The sequence below is a fragment of the Armigeres subalbatus genome, chromosome 1 (assembly GCF_024139115.2).
Source record: "Armigeres subalbatus isolate Guangzhou_Male chromosome 1, GZ_Asu_2, whole genome shotgun sequence".
Taxonomy (NCBI): domain Eukaryota; kingdom Metazoa; phylum Arthropoda; class Insecta; order Diptera; family Culicidae; genus Armigeres; species Armigeres subalbatus.
Genome location: NC_085139.1, coordinates 121,103,911 through 121,131,015, shown reverse-complemented (window position 1 = coordinate 121,131,015; position 27,105 = coordinate 121,103,911). Strand labels below are relative to the sequence as shown.

Here is a 27,105-nt window from a genome sequence, read left to right as displayed (position 1 = left end):
AAACAGCCATTTCGACCAAACAACATTCTTTCTGTCTAACTTGTTATTCGGCCAACAATAGGTGAACTCATGTTAAGCTTCAGTCTGTACGACCTCTGGTTGGAGACGGTGTTCCTGTCTTTATTTCCTCATGTTCATACTTTTCCTACTGGTAAACCCAAAACCTCTCGTGTAAGATAATAGAGTTTTTTGCTTCTTTCATAAGTATGTGATAAACTAACCATCCCTCCCCTTCCTCAGCAATTGCGAGGGCGTGGCCAGGGCAGATCTATACGATTTTCAAAATAACTTGCTTACATGTAGTGGTTATTCACATCGTTATCTATGCTATTCTCGAAAATATACGGACATAGCGACATTCTCCTGATCGCGGTCCGCAATTGTCCAAAAGTCCTGCGGAGGAAAATCCAAGCAGACCACGCCGGCTACAAAGCCGAGAATGCATCCGCGCACATGTTTGTGACTCTATTCATCGGTCTTCTCACAGCGTTGTCACACTCAACGGAAACGAGAACATGACGAAACAAGTATTGGTCTTTCGGGAAAGACTGTGGACAGGCACCTGACCTTTAAGAGCCACTTGGACCAGGTTCGAAGCGATTGCCAGACTAGGCTTAATATGCTAAAAAGCATGTCACGGAAACGGATAAGAAGCGACGCCCTACGCGTCTTAGGGTGACGGATGCGGTTATGTCCACGAGCCTACTTTACATGTTGAAACTGACCTGCACTAACGTCAAGGATTCTCACAGATGCCGCATGCGCCGAATTACGGGTTCTCCCATTCAGACATGAAGCCATCATAGCAATCTGCTTCAAATCCATCGGCTAAAGCCAGCTACAACATACGCGAACACGACCTCCTCAATCGAGTAATCTAAGCCCTAAACCAAATTTGCGAGAAACGACTGTCAAGAATTGCCGGACTCCATCACCTGGGGCCGAACAGCTGATACATACTCATGCAATAATGGCGGGAGTTTTCTATAACAGAAGAAATGCTTATCCAGCTTTTTACACTAGCCATAAATCTGGTTAGGGATGAAAGACCATTTAACGGTTTTCAAGACTGTTAAAGCCTCGGATATATCTTAAATTTCCATTTGTAAATGCAAAAATTTGGAAAATACAAAGACGCCTCTTTTTACACAACATTTACTGAATTCTTGCGATTTAAAGTGTATCCTTGGTCGCGTATTCTCTATTGCCACACGGTGTATAACATTCTGGGAATTTGATAGAATATGAAATCAGTATATTAGTTCGGACCTGGCGAATCAATACAGATTTTGAATAACTGCAACCGTGTTTGGAGTTCTATTTGAACAAAAAAATTTACGAGCTCTATTTGAATTTCTCCTCCTCCTCTTTAGTTATTGAAACATAGATCCACAAAGTTATCAGGTAGAAGGTCATTTCGGAAGCAAATTATCTTGTCCCACCAACTATGAGCTGTAATAAACTATGTTGAAGATTCTTGAGCACTGTCAGATAATTTGAACACAGCTTCTGGTCGGATAGAGCTCAGAAAATTTTACCGACTAACAAGCGATCCACCCTCTATGAGTGAGACTATGTTAATGAATATTAAATTTCTTCGGAAAAAAGGGTCCGTTGCTTTGTAAAAACCTAAAATTAAACTGTTTGTGTGACGACTGTTTCTTTTGTATTTTAGTAAAAAACGGCTACTCAGTCTAAATTTAGTAAAACGAGTATGTTATTTACCCAACGTTTCGACACGGGGATTGTGTCTTCCTCAGGGGGAAAATATTGTCGTTTTTTGTCTATTGTTTGGTCTAACTTTAACTGTCACGGTTGAAAATTTGGTTTGTTGGTACATTTCTTCGGAACCACTGCACTTAAAAAAGTTTGTACTCGCCGGCAATGGCGCTATTTCTAGGAGTAGAGAAACGTTGGGTAAATAACATACTTGTTTTACTAAATTTAGACTGAGTAGCCGTTTTTCACTAAAATACCTAAAATTAAATGGAATACCGAATACCAAATTAAGTGATTAATTAATTGTTAGAAATGAATTGAAAAATTCGAATATTAAAACGATGATAAACGCTTGTTGTTGGTTACGTACGTTATCAGATGAATAACCAAATTTCCAACGTATAATTCAGCATACTATGATCTAGTTATAAAAATTATAGTGTACAAACGAAATGTCAAAAGGGGTGATTCACAATTTATAGCATGATCTGCTTAAAAAGCTGGATAGAATACCAGCTTTATGTACCCGGCCTTGCTCGGAATTGCCAGTTTGTTTCTCAGTTTTTTTTTTCACAATCAGAAAATGATTAAACCAATTGGTCAACAGGGTAATTGTGTTTACTAGTAGTAGTAGTAAAATTCTTCTTTATTGTTTCATTTTCTGTTCTACAATTATTTTTTACATGTACAGTGCTCGGCCGGCTTGGCCCTCCAACTTCAATTTTAAATTTTTATGTTTACATTGTTATTTAAGTGTTAATATGATATATCATGACGGCCTTTAGGAGGCGCTGGTGTGTTTTTTTAAATTTGATAACCTAACTACTATGTACACTAATATTTACAATAAGAAATTTGATAACCTAGATTGGAACTAGCGCCCTAATTGGAGCCTGATCCGAATGCAAGCAACGGACCCTAAACTTTTCTTTACACTCACCAAAGCGTTCATGTAAGGTTTTTATTCCGGCCAGACGGTGGACCTCGGATGTTCTTGTCCTGGGAGGGTGTTGAGGATCATCCTCAGGAATTTGTTTTGGACCCGTTGAAGTTTGAGGTGGTGGGTTTTAGCGCAGCTCTCCCAGACCGGCATGCCATATTCGATCACAGGGAGGATGATTTGCTTGTAGACAGCAAGCTTATTTTTCAGGGACAATGACGACCGGCGGTTGATCAAAGGGTACAGTAGTTTCAACAAGACGTTACACTTTGTCACCGTTTTGTCAACCTGTTGCCTGAAAATAAGCTTGCTGTCGAGGGTCAAGCCAAGGTAGCCGGCCTCGTTGGCCCATTCCACGGTCGTGCCATTGAGGATGATTTTACAGTCCCCAGGCGGAACAAGTTTAGGGGATTTGGAGTGGGGGAAAATGATGACCTGGGTCTTCGCCGCGTTGATACAGATCTTCCAGCTGGTGAGGTACTCTGTCAGGGCATCCAGGCCTCGTTGGAGTTTTGCCACTAGCGCTCTGATCACTCTACCGTTGTAGACGATGGATGTGTCATCTGCGAACAGAGACAGAATGCCGCCTTCTGGAGGTTCTGGCATGTCGGAGGTGAACAGATTGAAAAGCAGGGGCCGAGGATACTGCCCTGGGGAACGCCTGCGACGATGTTGTGCGCATTGGAACTCGCTCCGCTGATTGAGACCCGGAATGTCCTTGCTGACAGGTAATTGTTGATGATTTTCACCAGGTAGCTGGGAAGATTGTAGCGTTGTAGTTTGTACACCAGGCCATCATGCCATACATTGTCAAATGCCTTCTCGACATCGAGTAAGGCCATGGCGGATGTTTTTGAGACAAACTTGTTTCGTCTGAGGACGTTGGTAACTCGAGTCAGTTGGTGTACAGTTGACCGACCGCGTCGGAAACCAAACTGTTCCTCGAGCAAGATGTTGAGATTTTCGGCAGACTCAAGTAACCGATGATGAATAGCTTTTTCGAATAGCTTGGATAATCCTGAGAGAAGGCTGATGGGTCGATAACTTTTGGGGGAGGAAGGATCCTTCCCAGGCTTCCGGATGGGGATGACTTTCGCTGACTTCCAGGACGATGGGAAGTAGCTGAGCCGGAGACACTGATTAAAGATCAGCGAGAGATGCTCAAAGAACAGAGCACTCATGTGTTTGAGCTCGAGATTCAGGATGCTGTCGAAGCCTGGGGCCTTCATGTTCTTCGACGATTTGATATAGGCCGTCAATTCGTCAGCTGAGATCTCCAACTCCTCCGAGAAGTCGTTGGGAATCTATCTATGTGTTTACTTATTGATACTTCATCATTTGAATAAAAGAAAGCTTTTAGAATCATTGACTGATTTTGACGGGTAAACGCCCATTTTTAAAGAAGGGATCACACCCACCATTGTCATATTCCGGGCAAATGCCTACTTTTAAAGAAGCAATCACATCCACCATCTAGAAGGAAACACATTAATCATTGCTTCTAACTGGGCAAACCATGATTCCGATGATGTCATCTTCTTGGATTTCTCGCGCTTAGTTTCATAGGGGCGTAACTGTATTGATCGATTTCGCTTAATCGATTTTATATTTTATTAATAACTCAATTGTTTCAAAAGCTACTCCGTGATACGCAAGATACAATCATCCTTTATCACACCAAGCCATTAAATCGTCGACAAACTAGCGCAATTCGGTACAATAATTAGTAGATAACATCGACGAAGAGAAATCTATCAATACAGTTACGCCCCTATGAAACTAAGCGCGAGATATGTGTATCGGGAAGTATCATTTTTGGCAAATATCATTTTCGTTAAAATCATTTTTGGTTAAATGTTATGTCCGATAAAATGTTATTGTAGAAGATTTGCCATTTTTTAGGAACTCGGGCAATTTGTTCTCGGAGCATTTTACAATGTCGAAGAGCCTCGAATGAATCAAATATGAGGGATTTTAAATTAACTCGTTTTCTAAACAATACCCAACCCCAATAACCTCCCGCATTCCAAAAGTCCCTCCCATCCTCTGGGTAGAGAATACGTGTTTACAAATTTGGTTTGAATTCACCCATGCAATAAAAAGGTATACTAAACTGTTCGTTTGATGAATATACCCTCTCTCTAATTGAGCTGTGATACTCCCACCCAATCTGATATAGTCTTCCTTAGACAGAGAATATAGGTTCCAAATTTGGTGGACATCGGTAGATGGGTTCAAAAGTTCTGCTGAAATACACCCTCCACCTTTCAAAATAACCTATCCACACCCACTAGAATTGTTTCCTTAGGACACACAACATTTGATACAAATTTGGTTCAAATCGGTCATGGGAATCAAGACTTACATTGAATTGATCGATTGGCAAACAATACCCTTCCCCCCATACCCTCCCTCTTTTCCAAAGAGCATCCCTAACCACACTAACGTCTTCTCCTTAACATGAAGAATGTGTGTTCCAAGTTTGGTTCAAATCGGCCAAGGTGTTCAGAAGTTACACTGAGTTGATTGATACCTTAACAATATACCTCCCCCTTTTCCCAAGAAGATCCCTAACACACTATCGTCGTCTCCTTATGATAAAGAATGTATGTTCCAAATTTGTTTTAAATCGGCCAAGGGGTTCAGAAGTTACACTAAGTTGATCGATATCTAAGCAATACCCCTCCCCCCACACCCTCCCCCTTTTCAAAAGCGCATGCTTTACCCCCCTATCGTCGTCTCCTTAACATAAAGAATGTGGGTTCCAAATTTGGTTAAAATCGGTCAATGGGTTCAGAACTTATGCTGGAACATACATACAAACATACAAACATTGAGTTTTATATATATGGATAAAGAAAGAAAAGATAAGATAAGATAGAATAGATAGAAGAAGAAGATAGAATAGATAGAAGAAGAAGATAGAATAGATAGAAGAAGAAGATAGAATAGATAGAAGAAGAAGATAGAATAGATAGAAGAAGAAGATAGAATAGATAGAAGAAGAAGATAGAATAGATAGAAGAAGAAGATAGAATAGATAGAAGAAGAAGATAGAATAGATAGAAGAAGAAGATAGAATAGATAGAAGAAGAAGATAGAATAGATAGAAGAAGAAGATAGAATAGATAGAAGAAGAAGATAGAATAGATAGAAGAAGAAGATAGAATAGATAGAAGAAGAAGATAGAATAGATAGAAGAAGAAGATAGAATAGATAGAAGAAGAAGATAGAATAGATAGAAGAAGAAGATAGAATAGATAGAAGAAGAAGATAGAATAGATAGAAGAAGAAGATAGAATAGATAGAAGAAGAAGATAGAATAGATAGAAGAAGAAGATAGAATAGATAGAAGAAGAAGATAGAATAGATAGAAGAAGAAGATAGAATAGATAGAAGAAGAAGATAGAATAGATAGAAGAAGAAGATAGAATAGATAGAAGAAGAAGATAGAATAGATAGAAGAAGAAGATAGAATAGATAGAAGAAGAAGATAGAATAGATAGAAGAAGAAGATAGAATAGATAGAAGAAGAAGATAGAATAGATAGAAGAAGAAGATAGAATAGATAGAAGAAGAAGATAGAATAGATAGAAGAAGAAGATAGAATAGATAGAAGAAGAAGATAGAATAGATAGAAGAAGAAGATAGAATAGATAGAAGAAGAAGATAGAATAGATAGAAGAAGAAGATAGAATAGATAGAAGAAGAAGATAGAATAGATAGAAGAAGAAGATAGAATAGATAGAAGAAGAAGATAGAATAGATAGAAGAAGAAGATAGAATAGATAGAAGAAGAAGATAGAATAGATAGAAGAAGAAGATAGAATAGATAGAAGAAGAAGATAGAATAGATAGAAGAAGAAGATAGAATAGATAGAAGAAGAAGATAGAATAGATAGAAGAAGAAGATAGAATAGATAGAAGAAGAAGATAGAATAGATAGAAGAAGAAGATAGAATAGATAGAAGAAGAAGATAGAAGATAGAAGAAGAAGATAGAAGATAGAAGATAGAATATAGATAGATAGATAGATAGATAGATAGATAGATAGATAGATAGATAGATAGATAGATAGATAGATAGATAGATAGATAGATAGATAGATAGATAGATAGATAGATAGATAGATAGATAGATAGATAGATAGATAGATAGATAGATGGATAGATAGATAGATAGATAGATAGATAGATAGATAGATAGATAGATAGATAGATAGATAGATAGATAGATAGATAGATAGATAGATAGATAGATAGATAGATAGATAGATAGATAGATAGAAAAGTTGCTAATCAGCCAAGTTCCAGTTGAAAAGTAGAACCATTGTAGAAACTGTAATAGTAGAACTGTCTCATTGTTTTCTCTATGAAATTTTTAAAAGTTAAAATAAATTTTCAGTGTTTACAGTCATCCCCATACGATTTTCTCGCAACAAGTTTGACGAGATTTTTTAAAGACGTATGTATTTCCATTATCCAATTGAGAATAATAGGCCTGTCTCATGTGCGATTTGCCTTTTATATCACATCAGAAAGGCACTGTGTTACTCCGACGGTAACTCCGTAATACGTCACGTAAATGTGTTAAGTCTACCTAGCGTTAGCAAACCGTAGCACTTCGCTTTTGGTCGGTGGCTACCATGCGTCTCCTTCTGTTTGTATCGTGAAGGCCAAAAAGGCTTTGCTGTGTTGCAGTAGGTGGAAAATATAAAAATAATCTCATGTACTGAAAACTAATTGAGCTTGGTTAACTCCAAAACACGGGGTGGAATGGAACCAGATTAGCTGCCATATTTAGCTTCGATTTCGAACATTTTCTGTTCTTTTCATGAGAACCAGATTTGAATTACTGTAGCATTTGAGATGTAGAATGATTATTATTTATTTATTCAGACTAAGGCCGAAGTGGCCTGTGCGGTATATAAGAGTCTTCTCCATTCGGCTCGGTCCATGGCTACACGTCGCCAACCACGCAGTCTACGGAGGGTCCGCAAGTCATCTTCCACCTGATCGATCCACCTTGCCCGCTGCGCACCTCGCCTTCTTGTGCCCGTCGGATCGTTGTCGAGAACCATTTTCACCGGGTTACTGTCCGACATTCTGGCTACGTGCCCGGCCCATCGCAGTCGTCCGATTTTCGCGGTGTGAACGATGGATGGTTCTCCCAATAGCTGATGCAATTCGTGGTTCATTCGCCTCCTCCACGTACCGTCCGCCATCTGCACCCCACCATAGATGGTACGCAGCACTTTCCTTTCGAAAACTCCAAGTGCGCGTTGGTCCTCCACGAGCATCGTCCAGGTCTCGTGTCCGTAGAGGACTACCGGTCTAATTAGCGTTTTGTAGATTGTCAGTTTGGTACGGCGGCGAACTCTATTCGATCGGAGCGTCTTGCGGAGTCCAAAGTACGTACGATTTCCAGCCACTATGCGTCTCCGAATTTCTCTGCTGGTGTCATTTTCGGCAGTCACCAGTGAGCCCAAGTACACAAATTCTTCTACCACCTCGATTTCGTCACCACCGATGCAAACTCGCGGTGGGTGGCTCACATTGTCTTCTCTTGAACCTCTGCCTATCATGTACTTCGTCTTCGACGTGTTGATGACTAGTCCGATCCGCTTAGCTTCCCTCTTCAGTCTGATGTAGGCTTCCTCCATCTTCTCAAAGTTACGTGCCATAATATCTATGTCGTCGGCGAAACCAAATAGCTGGACGGACTTATTGAAAATTGTACCACTCGTGTTAATCCCTGCTCTTCGTATTACCCCTTCCAAAGCGATGTTGAATAGCAAACACGAAAGACCATCACCTTGCCGTAACCCTCTGCGGGTTTCGAAGGGACTCGAGAATGCCCCTGAAACCCGAACTACGCACATCACCCGATCCATCGTCGCTTTGATCAACCGTGTCAGTTTATCCGGAAAACCGTGTTCGTGCATTAGCTGCCATAGCTGGTCCCGATCGATTGTATCATATGCGGCTTTGAAGTCGATGAATAGATGATGTGTGGGCACGTTGTATTCGCGGCATTTTTGCAGTACTTGGCGAATGGCGAACACCTGGTCCGTGGTGGAGCGTTCGCCCATAAAACCCGCCTGGTACTGCCCCACGAACTCCCTTGCAGTTGGTGCTAGTCGACGGCATAAAATTGTAGATGTAGAATGAAGAATGTTCGTATCCAAATATAAGTTATCATTATTCTTTCTGCAACCCTGTCCAACATAACTCCTACATAAATTCAGCTTGGCACATACCATGAGTAATAAATAGCGATTTATCAGTCTGCTCTGCCATGAAACCAAATGCGATCCGGCAACGAAATGCCATGCCATTGAAATATTTATCGCCATTTTTCTGCCCCAACGTCTGAATGGTTTGGACGCGACGAGAGGGAACTTTATTTGACAATTAACAAGCGAAATTAGCCACTTTATCCCAGAAGTAGGAATGAAACGTAAAGTGGCAGCATAGCAACACGCAAAAGGCGCAATCCACTTCTCGCTATTCCCTGTTGAACAACAACGTAAGGAAGAAAAAAAAACTCCAGCCAAAGCTAGAATCAGCTCCGAAAGAAAGTTTAATTAAAACAAAAGCCGAAAGCCGTCTTGGGGAAGTGCCATCGTCAAGTACCTCGGCACGATGGCATTCGCCTGCCAGGAAAATGCTACTTTTCCGCTTTTCTTCTCCTCCATTGGAGGCAGCAGCGCAATGCACCATTTCCTCCAAGCTCCGGCACATACCGACGACCGACGACGACGATGCGGCTCGCGATGGTGGTGACGACTCGTTACTTACCTACTTACGAAGAACTAGGCAAACAGACTTGGCCCAAATCGGAACCCCGGCTACTTCTGCGTCGCTGCCGTCGTCGTCATCGACCTCATCCGGAAAAGCGTGATTTTCTGCGGGAAAAACTTTCCCCCTATTTAGCATTCTTTTCTTTGTTATGTTTGCTTCCGTCTTTGACTTGGTACTTATGAATGCGCTCCTGGAGACTCTCGGAGCTGGAAAGATCGCGTGGTGGATTCCAGCCGTCGCCGTCATCGTCGCCGACGGCGGCGGTAGTGCGACCGGAAACAAAAGCAATCACACCTTTTGCGGTGGGTTCGGCACGGTCAACTGGAGACGGAAGGAGCAAATGACAGCTCGTTGCGACAGCAGCCGCTCAGAAATGAATGCAACTGTGGGAAAACTAGCGGCAGGAAAAAAAAAACTTTTAAGCGTTGACACTGCCTGTGCTAAAGCTCCGATGGGTCGTATTTTATTCGTGATAAGCCCCGGTCCACAGTGACGGGAATTGTGGATGCTAGGAGAGTGACGTTATATTAAGAAATGTTGAGGCATCTTTATAGGTACTGTTTTTGTTTTATGTTCTATACGATCGCGTGAAATGTTTCAAAACATTTCAGATCTAAGAGACTATTACGGAAGTGGAAAATGTACAACCGGTGATTGTTAGATTTTCTAACAATTTTGTATGAGAACATTCCTAAACCTGTATAAGAACTGGGCAATGTTTATACACATATTGTATGGGACCTTACAATTTTCCAAGCTTTTCTTAGTATATATGTTTGTGAGCTTACATTTTACAAGTTTTAGTAGGTTCTTATACAGAATTGTTAGAAATTTTAACAGTCGCTGGTTGGGTGTACATATCTTTGGATACTTAAACGTTGGTATTTCTTCTTCTTCTTTTTATTGACATTACATCCCCCACTGGGATATTGCCGCCTCGCTGTTTAGTGTTCATTATGCACTTCCACAGTTATTAACCGCGAGGTTTCTAAGCCAAGTTACCATTTTTGCATTCGTATATCATGAGGCTAACAGGATGATACTTTGTATGCCCAGGAAAGTCGAGACAATTCCCAAATTGAAAATTTCCTAGACCGGCACCGAGACTCGAACCCAGCTACCCACAGCATGGTCTTGAATCTTACCGCTAGGCTAAGGAGGGCCCCATTAAAGTACGTTGGTTACTACTCGTAGAATAAATCCAATCGATGGCAATCGATCAAGTGTAGCTGCTCATTTTATCACTGAGGCCTTTGAGGAAAGCCTCTTTTACAGACTATCTATTGTATATTTCTGAAGATCTACCTTGCAACCATCCCATAACCCTGATTTAAATGCAGCCATTTCATGCTTAGGTTAGGCCGAAATTTATTTGGCCGAATGGGTCATTTGAAAAGTGAAATAGGGTGTGAAAAGAGAGTGTTCTCACTTCTCACTACCTGTTCCCACTTCTCACTGTAAAAAGTAAGTAGTGTAAAGAGAGCAATGAGAAGCCTTAAAGCTCACTTATCACTTCTCATTTTTTACAGTGAGGAGTGAGAAGGGAGACGTCTCTATGAGAGACTTCTCTGTGAGAAGCGCGAAGTGAATAGTGAAACGTTTCACTACTCACTTTACGCTTCTCGCTTTTTACAGTAAGAAGTGAGAAATGAGTAGTGAGAATAAAGACGGCTCTCTCCTCACGCCTCATTTCACACTTTTCGCTGTAAGAAGTGAGAAGCGCGAAGTTAGTAGTGAGACGTCTTACTACCCACTTCGCACTACTCACTTTTCACAGTGAGAAATGAGGAGTAAGAAGTGAGACGTTTCACTTCTCACTCCTCATTTCTTACTTCTTACTGTAAAAAATGAGAAGCGCAAAGTGAGTAGTGAGACGTCTCACTACTCATCTCGTGCTTCTCACGTTTACAGTAAGAAAAGAGAAATGAGGAGAGAGGAGTGGGCCGTCTCACTACTCACTTCTCATTTCTCGATGCTCACTGTAAAAAGTGAGTAGTGAGAATTGAAAAGTACATATGATGAGTACATATTTGTGAGAAGTGGGTACTGAGAAACGGAAGTGAGTATTGAGTAGTGAAATGTGTGCAGTAACATGTGAGTAGTGGAAAGTGAGAAATGAGAAGTGAGAAGGAAGTGGTGAGAAGTGAGTTGTGATAGTTGCGAAGTGACAAGAAGAATGTGAGTTGTGAGAAAAACAGAAGAAATGGGTGAGAAGGAGAGAGGATAATTATGAGATGAGAAGCGAGATGTTAAGTAGTGAGAAGTGAGTGGAGAGATATAAGACAGGAAAAGGAAAACAGAAGAAGGAAGAGAATAGAAAGAAGGAAACAGAAATAATATCGTTTTTTACTTCTTGTTCCTCCGTCCTCACTTCTCACTTCTTATTACTCCCTTCTCAAAACTTACTTCTTACTCCTAATTTCTCACTTTTCACTTCTCACTACTTACTTCTGACTTCTCTCTTCGCACATCTTGCTTCTCATCTCCCTTTTCTCACTACTCGCGTCTCACTTTGGACTTCTCACTATGAATTTCTCATCTCTCACTTCGCACATCTAATTTCTCTCAACTCATTTTTCACTTCTTACTTCTCACTCATAACTTCTTATATCTCACTTCTGACTTCTCATTTCTCACTCATCACTTTTCACTTCTAACTTTTCACGTCTCACTTTTCCCTTCTTACTTTTCATTTCTCACTATTCGCTTCGATCTTCGTACTTTTAGATACCGTTTAGCCGAACAGTTAAAATGTGTTTTTTTATTAAGTGAAGTGAGAAGAGAGATGTTCGAAGTGAATGTTGAACAGCGAGAACTGAGAAGTGAGAAATGAGATTTTTAAATGAGTACAGAGTAGTGAGAAGTGGGTACTGAGAAACGGAAGTGAGTATTGAGTAGTGAGATGTGTGCAGTAACATGTGAGCAGTGGAAAGTGAGAAATAAGAAGTGAGAAGAAAGTGGTTAGAAGTGAGTTGTGATAGTTGCGAAGTGACAAGAAGAATGTGAGTTGTGAGAAAAACAGAAGAAATGAGTGAGAAGGAGAGAGGATAATTATGAGATGAGAAGCGAGATGTTAAGTAGTGAGAAGTGAGTGAAGAGATATAAGACAGGAGAAGGAAAACAGAAGAAGGAAGAGAAAAGTAAGAAGGAAACAGAAATAATATCGTTTTGCACTTCTTGTTCCTCCGTCCTCAATTCTCACTTCTTATTACTCCCTTCTCAAAACATACTTCTCACTCCTAATTTCTCACTTTTCACTTCTCACTACATACTTTTGACTTCTCTCTTCGCACATTTTGCTTCTCATCTCCCTTTTCCCACTACTCGCGTCTCACTTTGCACTTCTCACTATTAATTTCTCACATCTCACTTCACACATCTAATTTCTCTCAACTCATTTTTCACTTTCTACTTCTCACTTATAACTTCTTATATTTCACTTCTCACTTCTCAATCATCACTTTTCACTTCTAACTTTTCACTTCTCACTTTTCCCTTCTTACTTTTCATTTCTCACTATTCACTTTGATCTTCGTACTTTTAACTTCTCATTTCTCACTGCTCACCTCTCATTTCTCACTTCCCACTACTCACCTCTCACTTCTCATTTCTCACTTTACACTTCTCGCTTTGAGTTTCTCACTTCTCACTTTTTACTTTTCATTTCTCACTTCGCACATCTCACTTTTGACTTCGCACATATAACTACCCATTTTTTTACTTTTCACTTCTCACATGCAACTTCTTATATCTTACTTCTGACTTTCCATTTCTCACTTATCATATTTCACCTCTAACTTCTAACTTTTTATTTCTCACTTCTCGCACTCCAAATTTCTCACTTCTCACTTTGTATTTTTCTCTTCCCACTACTTATTTCTTACTTCTTACTTCAAACTTCTCACTTCTCATTTCCCACTTCTCATTTATCACTTCTCACTTTCCATCTCTCACTTTTAATTTCTCACTTCTAACTTTTCCTCTCTCACTTCTCATTTCTTATTTCTCGCTTATCACTTTTCACTTCTAACTACGTCGTGCATGTACTGTTTCTGACAACATCGAGTTAGAGAGGTGAAAATGCTTTGAAAAATTACTTCGACTTAGGGAATATCGAGTAAGGGAGATATCGACTTACGGAGGGAGCGCAGTATGCTAGATTCAAGGGACTTTGAATTTCATCGAGTTAGAGAAAATATAGAGTTACAGAATATCGAGTTAGGGAGAGTTCACTGTATTCGGCCAAATGTCGTATTCGGTCGAATGTCGTATTCGGCTAAATCTCCTTTTAGGCCAAATGACCCTTTCGGTCAAATGACTGTTTCGGCCAAATTACCCTTTTGGACAGATGGGGTTCGGCCTAATGGTTTGTTCGGCCTAGTGGCATTCGGCCAAATGGCTTTCGGTCGAATGGGTTTCGGCCAAATAACTCTTCCCCTTTATTTGATCCCGCAATTTTTAGTTGGAAATTTAGAACCACGCTTGGTTTCCAATGGTATGGAAGTGAATAAAGTAAATATTCTAATTTTTCAGAAAATATGTACCCCCAATCACGCGGTTCGTTTCGTCCCTTTCCGTCGATGTAAAATTGCCGCGTCTTCACGACACCACTGTTGGAATTTCCTCCGCTTTTCACCCTGGCGTCAGGAAAATGACTAAATGCTAACGATCTGCTTGAATGTATATTTCAAATGTGTTTTTTTCTCAACTTCCCTTTTTCTCCATATTTTTTCTTCCAACAGCTGCAAAACGAAAGACTGAGACATTTTCAAATGAACGGCGGCGGTGGACCTCAGCCAAGTTTCGAGGAAACCATTCAGAGGGTGAGTCATTTCGCATAAAATGAATAGAGAAAAAAATGTGAAAAACAGTACTTCCGTCCTCCGCGACCACCCACCGTCGCTCGGTGGTCGAGTGGTACTTCCCCCGCGGCACCAATGGCAAGACATTTGTTATGTGCATAAATATTTTCCTTTCCAGCCGCCCGGAACCGATTTTCAGCCTCATCTTCGTCGGTGTTTTAAACTTTCGAAAAGGGAAAACGAATACCGGAGCATTTGAGGTGTTGGTTTCGGTTCCGAGATGGTCGGGGCATTTCGAGTGCCTTAAATTGTTTCACTTTTTCACAGTGTTTTAGTTTTAATTATTTTCCACTCGTTCTATTCAATTGTGCCGGCGTAAGTCCGATTGGGAAGTCGGTGGGAGCCGAACGGGGGAAGATGAAGCGTCGGACACCCATTTTGCGGTTTGACTGGCCACTTTCCTTACAGCCCCCCCTCTTCCCAAGCAACATAGTATGCAAAAGACAAAAAAATAATTTGTGTTTTTCTACTTGGTTTATTCCGTTCTTTTATTTTCTTTTCTCCTTCACGGTGGTCTGATAAAAATTTCCCCATTTGGTATGCGCAGCTGAAAATTCAAGAAGCACTTAGGAAAAAGGAAAAGTTTCAACGGGAGCACGAAGAGGTAAGTGAAGTAGTACTTGATGTTCTTTTTTCCTCTCTTTTTTTTGTGTGAGTGTGTCGTTTGGTTCTGCTCTACCCAACTTTTTTTTTTCTCGTTAGCTCACTATCCTTAAATTTTCCGGTGATGAGAGTACGTGTTTTCCCAGTCGATTTTCCTGGCTCCAAACTTACCTTTCCCGCAATGCTTGTTATCCTTTTGTAGTTACCTCAAATGAATAAATAATGAAGATTTTGTGGGCGAAAAATTCATATAGGGAATAAGCTGACCAGACGTTTGCACAATAACTGGGAAGACAGACGTGATTTCCATTCAAAAATGGTTTAGATAGGAGATGCCGGTTTCCGTTCATGGTAATCTAATGAGATTGAAAAATTTGCAGCAGCTTGAAAATTATTTGTGTTATGAATCTAAATTGCAGTGCTGCAGGTTAGAGTATTATCTATTATATTGTATTATAATAATGAAAAGATTTTTTGGAATACTGTCGGAAGACTTTTGGAAGAAGAACGGATTGTTGAATTGTCGAAAAATGGACTTACTTACTTTGCTGGATAGTGAACGATTATCTTGTACTTTATCATCCCCCACCATTAGATTTGATTATATTCACCTCTATCTGAACAGCTCCCAAATAGTTTTGGGTAAAACCTAATTTTATTGTATGAGTTTAATTCAATTGTGTAGAAACAAGGACGACAAGTAATTGAATTACTAAATAACTAAGCTCCATGTTTACTTTGGAAATGCAAAATAGTTTGTTAGTTAGTGTCCTTCCCCCTTGATCCACATCCTCTAACATTTTCAATTTTAGAAAAAAAAAAAAAACGATCTGAACAACAACCAACATAGTTCGAGCATTTTCTGCATTACTCACTTATTTTCGTTGAAAATAGTTCAATTTTCGTTCCATTTTCCCATTGTTCTCCAGGTTTTCACTCGCCGCGATTGTAATTTATATAAATTTCGTAACCATTTCAGCAGCGCAATTATTGTAACTCTGCCTCGAATTCGCCTTACTGGATCCGCAGCGAACAGCTTTAGAACCGTCTGAAAATCTGCAAAAATCAAAAACAGCAAACCACCGTCCTGTGAGTGAAGCAGTAGAGTAATGAAAAAAATAAAATAAAACGAGTCTGTGCACATGTAGAATACCATATAGGAAACAAACAGGAAATACCGCATAAAATTTAATTATTTTTATCATGAATCGGAGGCAGAAAGCCTCCTATACTGCCTTCTAATATATCACCGGAACAATACACGCTCATTTAGAAGCAGCCTCAATCCTCACCTCACGTAATGATAGCAGCCCAACGATACCAAGCTCCGAAGATTAATAACACTGCCACCATGACATCAGCTCTACCTCCTGCCCCGGTACATATTAAGTTCACATCCGGATGGACGGATGCACAACGAGCTGCCTCAAACGATAGCCTTACGATGTTGAAGCTCATCTGCTGCCGACAGGAGTGGTGCCTCTTTTTTTGTGTAGTCCTCAGCCAACAAATGGCAGAGCAGAACTTCATGGAACAAAAGAAACTGGGACACAGGTCCGTTTCATCAATACTCGTCCGGACGGGAAATTGACTGGAAAAAAATCATATTAGAACGTGACTTCCCCGTGAATGACGGAAATCCGAGGAGATGGAAATTGAAAATGAGGAACAGGTAAAATTAGGCGGTTGGCTGCCTGCGGTGGGGTTTCTTCATTATGGTGCGGAATAGTCGGCAAATGTGGAGATCAGCGGTCAATTAGTAGCGATTGCACAATGTGTTTATGACTAATATTCAAGGACAAACATTTGAGACTATCTTAAAATCATCACAACTGGTCTTGTAGCATTTATTTTATTTTATCGGGATATCTAACCTTCATTAAAATACAAAAACAACATGGCATTTTGCGTTGTACTTGTGATGCATTTTGAACCAAACATTTATTTCGATCACAAAAATCCAAATTTCAATCGATTTTTGATCTTTTAACACATCAAATGAAAGCTATATGTTCCTGTACGATCGAATCATAAAACAACTTAACTACATCTATTGAGCGGTAATTATAAAGCTCTTTGGAAGATCTGTAAAAATCATCAGAAAAACTATTTTAAGGTCTACAAGGTTCAGGTGGACCCTTGGATAAACCCCTAGATACTGGTCTAACCACGGTGCCCGTCCGAAGTGGACTAGACAAAAGCCTTTTTTGGGCGATAGTTAGATTTCGTTCATTCAGCATTCGAGAGTAGGAAAGATTTCAATAATTTCAGTGGACTAAAAATATTTTAAGGGATTTTTCAAGTAATTATTACCTAGTCAATTTAGTTCAGTTGGATCATACGTTTTATCATTTTATATTTCTCAATTTTCATTTTAAGCATTTCACAGGGACTATGGGGCAAATAATAGTAACAATAATAAATGATAATGTTTTCAAAACTTGCGGTTTAATTCACAACCATTCTCTCACATGCATTTCCTTGCGGCCGATTGATGAACAGTGATCAACATAGGCTAGTAGCTTCCTCGTTGGCGGTGCTGGACTTCACATCTTCTCGCATCTCATCTTTTAGAAAGAAGTCCATAACTGCATACAGTATCTCAACAGTTGGCAATAAATAGATGATAGCAGACATTTGATGTAGAAAGTTTTTTTGTATTAGTCATAACCGAGGGGTTTGGGAGAAGACTTTTATAATTTTTAATTTGAATTCTTTTTATGATGGTATTTGAAAATTTGGGCGGTTACATGCAAAATCTTTGCAATGCTTATCTACGTGCTTGTTCCCTATTTTTAGGTTTACAAATTTTTGTTTGACTTCGAAATAAATTGTCACAGCGTGAAGAAAAAAATTAGGAAATAAATAATGCATCCCTTAAAGAAGGGGTAATATCTCACATGGTCTTAAACCGAGCAAATGCGTCAATTGGAAGAAGGAGCCTGCTGCCCAGTAAACAAAATATATCTGCCCTTTGCTTCATATAGAGAAAATGACCGAATTGATAGAAGGAATAATATCTTCTCTTGCCTTTTGCCGGGCAAATACACTCTTTGAAAGAAGGGAATAAGGGATCATATCTGCCCTTTCCTAAACCCTTTCGGGCGAATGGATCATATATGCCTAGTCTTCTAGATAGGCTATGTAAAATCACAAAAGAGAGCTAGGTCCTCGCTTTCTGCAGCAAATTGTTCATCAGGATGTTGGCTTTACAGGGAAAATATCGGAGGACAAGTGTGACTATACCCTGAAGACCCAAAAATCCGAAACCTTGGGAAGATTTCGTTTCTGAGAGCATGCGAATAAATCTTAAATATTTGAGTCCTATACCGCATTCCTTGATAACTTTGAACATTCTATGAGGTTGAGTTATCTTGAATGTTAAGCCAGTGATCAATTTTCAGTAATACGATTTGTCAAGGTTCTCCAAAACGTTCTCGAGTTCAGCCCACGGTATTTACCAGATCAACCAAGACTTTTGTAATGTCCTCATCATCGGCTTATACCCAATCCGGTTCAAAAAGCATATGCGCACTACGTAAACTGATTTTTTTTTTAATACGAGATGTTCAAGGTACTCCAAAACATTCTTGAGTTCAACCCACGTTACCTACCAGATCAACCAAGGCTTTAGGAATGTCCTCATATTCGATATATATCCGATCCTGTTCAATAAGCTTATGCGCATCATATAAACTTCATAAATATATAAATTCCTTGCATACGAGATGTTCACGGTACTCCAAAACGTTTTCGAGTTCAGCTTACGTCATCTACCAGATCAACCAACAACAACAAAGTCTTTGGCAATATCCTTATAATCTGTATATACCCAATCTGGTTTAATGAGCATTTTCGCATTATGAAATCTAAATTATCTTGCAAACGAGGTGTTAAAGGTACTCTAAAGCATTCTCGAGTTCGACCCACGGTACTTTTGATCACTGCTGTGAAACTACCAAACGCGACTGGAATAATTCGCTTTGTCGAATTTGAAAAGCAGTGTTGCTGTACTATTTTATGTGACAATCATGCAATAAGACGCAAAATGAAATTGACATATTTCAGTAAGGTTGTATACTATTTCGCCGAAAAACATTTCGCGGAATTTTTTTTCGCGGTACGACATTCCGCGGAATGTATCAACTCTCCGAAACACATTTCGCGGAATGCACCTATTTTCCGAAAGACATTTCGCGGAATGTACCTTTTCACCGAAAATCATTCCGCGGAATGCCATTTGGCCGAATTCAGTTAGAATAATTATCATTCAAATATTTACCGATTTCTGCTTAATTGCATGCAATACAGGCAATTTTTTAGATTTAATGCAAACCCGACCCGTTCCCGAGAATTTTTGCATTCGTAAGCCCGTACTCGACTCGAACCCGACATAATTTCATTATTTATGCCCGCACAAAAGTTTTCCCAGGAAAATTCAAACTAGATATGTGTAAAAAAAATGTAAGTCGAAACAACGAACTAGCCTCACAATTAACAAAACTGAATAAAATAGTTTTCAGTATTTTATTTCTTAAGCCCGTACCCGACCCGAACTCGATATTGTACTTATTTTTCAAACCCGAATCTTGCGATTCGGGTTGCAGGTTTCAAAACCTGAAACCCTTCCATATGTTCTGCCCGGTATAATGCGAAAGGTTGCTAATGTCTTCTTTCAAAAAACGGTCTTCCCAGTATAAGGCGAAGGGAGGGGTTACGCCTTCTTTAAATTGATGCTTTTGCCCGGTATCATGCGAAAGGTTCCTTGCCTTGGTGCCTTAATGCCTTCTTCAAAGGACCCGTCTGTCCGGTATACAGCGAGGGGAGGGGTAACGCCTTCTTTAAATGGATGCATCTGCCTGATATAAGGCGAAAGGAGTTGATAATGCCTTCTTTAAAAGAACGCGTCTGCCCGGTATAAGGCGAAGGGAGAGGTAACGCCTTCTTTATATGGATGCATCTGTCCGGTATAAGACGAAGGGAGTTGCTAATGCCTTCTTTCAATGAATGCGTCTGCCCGGTATAGGGCGAAAGGAGTTGATAATGTCCTCTTTAAAAGAATGCGTCTGCCCGGTATACGGCGAAGGATGGGGTAACGTCTTTTTTACGCGTCTGCCCAGTATAAGACGAAGGCAGGAGTAACGTCTTCTTTGGACGCATTTGCCCGGTATAAGTCTTCTTTAAATGGATGTATTTGCCCGGTATAAGGGACAATTGAAATTTTGAAAACTACTTCTACATATTCTGGGAGGCCTTCCTTAGCGGGAAAATGCGAGGCTGCCAAGAAAGACTATGCTGAAAAAGGCTGGGTTCACCTTCTGAGCCGGTCTAGGAAATTTATCATTATTTTTTTTCGACTTTTTGGTATAAAAGTTTCAACGTGTTAATCTCGTGTTAAACAAATGCAAAAAAAATGGTAACATGGCTTAGAAACCTCGCAGGTAATAATTCTGAAAACGCTGAATGGACAAAGGCGTTTATTATTAATATTCCGCGAAATGGTGCATTCCGCGAAATGGTACATTCCGCCAAAAGTCATTCGGCGAAAAGGTACAAACCGCCAAATGTCGTACCGCGAAAAGTTACAAACCGCCAAATGTTATTCCGCGAAATGTTCAACCGCGAAAAGGAATTCCGCGAAATAGTTTTCGGTGAAATGTTATACAATCTTTCAGTAACCTCGTCCAATGTTTCGTCCAGGGTGGAACGACCCTACGTTGTGTTGTTTTTATGGTGATTCTCCGGGCGACGAGTAAGAGAACTAATGCTTCAACTTGACTATTGATTTATTGCCTCCGAGAGGCAGCGTGCCTGCTCGGAGGTTACTATAGGTTGATTTTGTAATTGTGAAGTATTCAATGCAGATGTTATCGATGTACGTTGTTTTGTTATATATAGTTTATAAGAAGTAGTCTGTTCGACCCAGTCGAAGATGAAATAAATAAATAAATAAGACATATTTTAACCGACATGATGCGCTGAGTTTTTGTTATACTTAAGCTGCGTCTCATTTCACGAATGAGAATAAATGATCTTTAGAGTGACAATTCAAAAAACAAAAATCTCCCGGTTATAAGAATATCAGATGCTTTCCAATAATACCATTATGACGTTTGTTAAAACTAGTCGATGTATGTCAAAAATAATTATGTTCTCTGAGCAGGGTTCTGTAGAAATTATTGAAGTGTCACTTTTAATATTAATTAGAATTTGGTTTGGGAAACGGGACGCATAAGTATTAAATTCTGTTAAATGTGCAATTGAATGCTACTAATTAAATGCACCCATGCTTCGAAAAGATTCGTTGAAAAAATTATTCATTCACGAGGATTTCGATTTAGGGTTTTTATGAAAAAATTAAGAAGGGAAGATTTTCTTTCATGCATGCGCATTTCTGATTCTTTCAAATAATACAAAGGTTAAAAATACGAATGGTTGAATTTTCGCTGTATTCGTACATTCTTCGGGACTTGGTTGATCGGGTAGATCACATGCTCTGAGCTCCAGGACGTTTTGAAGGATCAAAAAGGTCTGTAGTAGCGTGTAAAATTTATAAAATCCTATTGGTTAAATGGACCTGCTGGGATGTTTAGCTCTGAACGGATTTTTTTTTTATTTTTGCTTGTTAATCGGGTAGATCAGATGTTCTGAAATCCAGGACGTTTTGGAGAACCTGAAAAAGTTAACGTCTATTTAAAACTCGCTTAATTTATGTATTTATGATCACATGGATATTTTTGGACATACATCTTGGTTCAGGACATTTTGTTTCTAGACATATTTTTGATGCACTCGAGGATATGTATTCCAGAACAGTTTAGACGGCCTTGAACAATCGAAAAAAATATGTCAATGGCTTTTTAGTTTTGGCAGGATCCAGTGAAAAAAACAAGTTTTGACTGCCTGAATTGAAAGAACGAACCTGTTATAAGACGAGTTTATTACTATTCCATTTAATTCTACAGCGTTGTAATCTTTACGAATTGAATCTGTCGAACTGAAAACTATGCTGAGTGGAAATCACACGTGCGTCTGTCGTTGCCAAGATCTGTCGCAAGAAGAACGATGAACGTTCCTTCGCACGCTTTTGTCGGCTTCCTTTCGAAGCTTCGCCAAAACGAGCAACGATGCAAGCTCTCATTTTTCACAACATTCGATAAAAACTGTTTTATCGACTACACTCCTTTGAAAAAAAAAACCGGAACAACTCAATATTTCAGTAAAAAATATTACTTGACTTAAACCGAGCAAATGTCTGACTTGAAAAAGGGATCATATCTCTTCTTGCCCTAAGCCGAGAGTGAATTGAAAGAAGAAGGCATGCCATCTCTTACCTTTTGCCGGGCAAATGCATCCCTTAAATAAGACGATCATATCTGCCCTTGCCTGAAACCGAATAAATGCCGAATAAATGTTTCCGTCTTTTGTAACATGTCAACGGCGATCTTACTCCTGACCCAGAGGCAATGCCATTGATTTGTATATATTCTTCAACTTCGCAACTATCATGCCAAATGACCATTATGCCAAACGACAGAATGCCAACCAAAACTTATTGCAAATGGCGTTAAGCCAGATGACTTTATTTCAAACTAGCAACGGATTACCCCGTAACGCTGGGTAGATCACTTTTACGTAGGGTGTTACGGTGTAAGATCTAACAAACCGAGCCCTAGCCTTATCCATTTTTCGATCTAGGGCAGTAAGTTGTGGTAATTAAGAATTCGTCGTATTTAGTCCTCACTGCCAATAGCAGTCTTTGAAGATAAAACAAAATTAACTTCATCCTACAGACAGTTGGAAGACTCGAATTCCTCTCGTTTGAGGCTAAACTGGAAGCAACATTTTTTTAAAGCAATTAGTTATAAAACCTCGGTACCTGGTCCTGCGCTGAACTGACTGCTAGAGGGGAAAAAATCAGGATAAGGATTTAAAAACGATGGGGAAGGGCCGTTTGGCCGAATACCGTCCGGGCGAATGCCACTAAGCCAAAAGTTGTTTGACCGAATAGGTCATTTGGCCGAAAGGGTCATTTGGCCGCATACGACATTTGGCCGAATAGGCCATTTGGCCGAATAGGATATTTGATCGAATAGGACATTTGGCTAAAAAGGACATTTGTCCGAATAGAACATTGCGATATTTTGAATTCCAGAGTTGCTCCGAATTTCGACAAAGAGATTATCAAGACATGAAGGAAATTTTAATATTTTTATTTAAATGTGTAAATTTTTTATTGAAATTCGGATATTGTTTTTTGTCGATATCCTAAGAACTTCTCGAAATTCGTGGGTTTTTTTCAGGAAATTCGGACAATTCTGGACAAGCTTCGGAGTATGCCAGTGTCGGAATACGGACCATTTCTGCCAAAAATTCTTTTCGAAATTTGAAGGATTCATTTTGATGTTCAAAGATTTTTTTATCGAAATTCAGACAACTTCTTATCGAAAATCGGAGAACTTCTGGTCGAAACTCGAAAAAATATGCCTCTGAGATTTCTTGTTCAACTTAAAAGAACTTTTTGTCAAAATTCAGAGTCTTTATGTCGAAACTCGGAGAAGTTCTTTCGAACTACTGAAATTTTCCGTTCGAAATTCTTAGCATCATTCAGCAAAATTCACAGATTTGCTGCCGATATTCGGAGGATTGCTTTAAAAAATCGGGCAACTTATATAGAAAATGGGGATATGTCAGTCGGAATACGGACTATTTCTATCGAAATTCGAAGAACTTCTTTCCTAAATTTTTACTACTCGTTGATATTCGGGAAATTTGGTGCCGAATTTCGGGCAACTTCTTGTTGAAATTCGGAGAACCATTTATGGAGAAATTCTGTTGAAACAAGAAAATACTTCTTGTTGAAATTCAGAGAATTTTTCGTCGAAATTTAGAGAGCTTAAGACTAAATTTGGAGAGATTTATTTCTAAATTCTGCACAACTCTTGACGAAATTCGGAGAACTACTTGTCGGCCCTCTTTAGCCATGCGGTAAGATACGCGGCTTAAAAGCAAGACCATGCTGAGGGTGGCTGGGTTCGATTGCCGTTACCGGTCTAGCCAATTTTCGGATTGGAAATTGTCTCGACTTCCCTGGGCATAAAAATATCATCGTGTTAGCCTTATGATATACAAATGCTGAAATGGTAACCTGGCTCAGAAACCTCACGGTTAATAATTGTGGAAGTGCTTAATGAACACTAAGCTGCGAAGTGGCATGTAATTCCAATGAAGAAGAAGACTTGTCGAAATTCAAAGAAATTCTGTCGAAATCCAATGATTTTTTTTTTTTCGAAATGAGGAGAAGGTTTGTCTAAATTTTGACTATTTTTGGACCATTTCTGTCGAAAATCAAATAGATTCGAGTCGAAACTCGAAGAATTAGTTTTCGAAATTCGGCGAATTTCTCGACGAAATTTGGACAACTTCTTGTCGAAATTCGGAGTATGTACTGCTAGTCGAAAAATCGGAATTTGAAAAAAAAAATTGTCAAATTTCGACAAATTTCTGGTCGAAATTCGTATAATAGTCGGAATATGGACTATTTCTGTCAACATTCGGAGAACTTCTTGTCGAAGTAAGGACAACTTTTTGTCGGAATTCGGAGCATTTTTCTTCGAGATCCAGAGGTTTTTGTTAAAATTCGGCAAACTTCTTGTTGAAATTGGGAACACTATTTGTCGAAAGTCGGAGGAATTCTATCGGAAGCCGGAGATTTTTTTGTGAAAAATTAAAATGTTATCAAAACTTGGGGAACACATTTCGAAATACTGGCAAAATCGGAAAAATTTCTTTTCGAAATTCGGTAAATTCCTTTTTGAAATTCGTGGATTTTTTTTTAGCATTAAGAAAAATAAAACGTATACATGTATGCAATATACTAACCTACGTCGGTTGACGAAATAAATAAAACACGAGTTCATATCGAAAAAGCTGATGATTAAGTTTTTTGGGATTGTGCACTAGTTGAAATTCGGAGTAATTTTGTCGAAATTCGAATAATTTTTTGTTGAAGTTGTGAGACTTCTTTTTTTTTGTCGAGTAGAGTTTTTTTTTATAACTCGTAGAATTTTGGAAATCTTCCTGTTGGAGTTGGAGTTTTTTTTGCCAAAACTTGTTGGAATTCGGCAAACTTTTTATTACAATTCGGAGTATTGCTTTTTGCTTTGAAACTTTTCGTTTCGTCGTTGAAAACATTGACACTTGTCTTCAGCGACTGCTTCCCCGATAAACCATTTGTACATGTTATGTACATGCATTGATTGCATTAGCAACAAACATGCAAACAATCAAAAATTCAGCCAAAAACTCTTTTTTCACATCGGTGCACTCAAGATTTTTTTATGTACATAAAAAATACATAAAAAAATCTTGGGTGCACTGACATAACCAACTGACATTAATTGTCAAAAATCAGGGTTACAAACATGATAACTCTTCCCTTGTCGCCGAATCTGGCACTGAGTGCTCGGCGCGGAAACCTAAAGGTGGGAATAAAATTTTAGGATTCATGCGCAATATTTTCCAAAATTCGGAGAACTTTCTGACAAGACGATTTTGTCGAAATTCGCAGTATGTCAGTTGGAATATAGACCTTTTTTGTCAAAATTCGGAAATTTTTTTGTCGAAATTTAGAGAACTTCTTGTTGAAATTCAAAGACTTTTATTCTCGAAATTCGGACAATTCTTGTCGAAATTTGGAGTATGTTAGTCGGAATACGGACAATTAAGTCAAAATTTCTCAAAACTTTTTATCAAAATTTGGATAACTTGTTGTCATTATTGTCATTTTTCGGAATCAGGAGAACTTGGTGTTTTTTTGTCGAAATTCGGCGATTTTTTTGTTTTTGGAGAGCTTCCTAATATCAGAAAGTTACTTTTCAAAATGCGGAGAAATTCTGTCGAAACTCAGAAAAACTTTGTCAATATTTGGAGAATTCCTGTCGAACTTAACAGAAATTCTTCTTCAAAATCCTGAGAACTTATGGTCGAAATTCGGAAAATTGTTGTCGAAATTTGGAGAAATTGAAATTCGGAAAACTTTTTGTCGAAATTCGAAATTTTTTTTGTCGAATTGTGGTCAGAAATTCTTCCAGAATTCGGACATTTTTTGTCGAAATTCGGAGTATGTTCGCCATAACACGGACCATTTCCATTGAAATTTGGAGTTCTTCGGGGAGCTTTTTGTCAAAATTTGGACAACTTCTTGTCCTATTCCAAAAACTACTCTTTATGTCGAAATTTCGAGAATCTTTGCTGATATTCAGAAAATTTACTGTCGAGCTTTGTTGATTTTTCGTTGAACTTCGAAGAAATTCTAGTTCAATTCCAGATGGCTTTTTTTCAAAGCTCGAAGTTTTTTTAATTTGTAAAACTTCTTATCATAAACCGTCTAAGACGAATTAAGTACTGTCCATTTAATTCCACTAGTTAATTTTCGTTATCTTTGCAGATACGTATTTCGACCACAACTGTGTGGTCGTCTTCAGTGTCTTGTACTTGACTCGACTTGCAGTACAAGACACTGAAGACGACCACACAGTTGTGGTCGAAATACGTATCTGCAAAGATAACGAAAATTAACTAGTGGAATTAAATGGACAGTACTTAATTCGTCTTAGACGGTTTAATACATTCCACTAAAAGAGCTTAATATATTTTTCTTATCATAGTTCGGATATACTTTTCCGAAATTCGATGAACTTCTTGTTGAAATTCGAAAAACTTTTTGTCGACATTCAGAGATCGTCTGTATAAATTCGGAGAATTTCTTGTCGAGATTTGGAAAACTGCTTGTCGAAATTCGGTAGATTTCTTGTTGTTGTTCGTTTAATTTATTGTTGAATTTCAAAGAACTTCTTGTCTTAATTTGCATGATTTATTGTTAAAATCCGTGTAACTTCTTGTCAAATTTCGTACAATTACTTATTACAATTCGCATAATTTTTTTTTTCAGGGAATTTCTATTTTACTTGAAGAATCTTGGTTGATTTTCGGAGAATTTACTGTCAATATTAGACAATTTTCTACCGAACTCTACCGAAATTCTTGTCTACGGTATTTTTCGTCTCTTTCAGTCTTAATATAAGCTAAAACGAGTTTTGCGTCAACTATCCGACGTTTCGGTGTTTATTACACCTTCTTCAGGGATTTAGAGGCTGCGAAGGTGTAATAAACACCG

At 38.9% G+C, this 27,105-nt stretch overlaps 1 protein-coding gene across 1 annotated transcript in view; it reads left to right on the top strand.

The window, feature by feature from the left end:
• The window catches only part of LOC134205078 (sterile alpha motif domain-containing protein 5), an 872,402-nt gene that overhangs the window by 690,939 nt on the left and 154,358 nt on the right, over positions 1 to 27,105 (top strand). The window contains exons 7-8 of the mRNA XM_062679979.1: positions 14,205 to 14,285; positions 14,872 to 14,928. Coding sequence (XP_062535963.1) covers positions 14,205 to 14,285; positions 14,872 to 14,928 — 138 coding nt within the window. The remainder of the gene's footprint in view (positions 1 to 14,204; positions 14,286 to 14,871; positions 14,929 to 27,105) is intronic.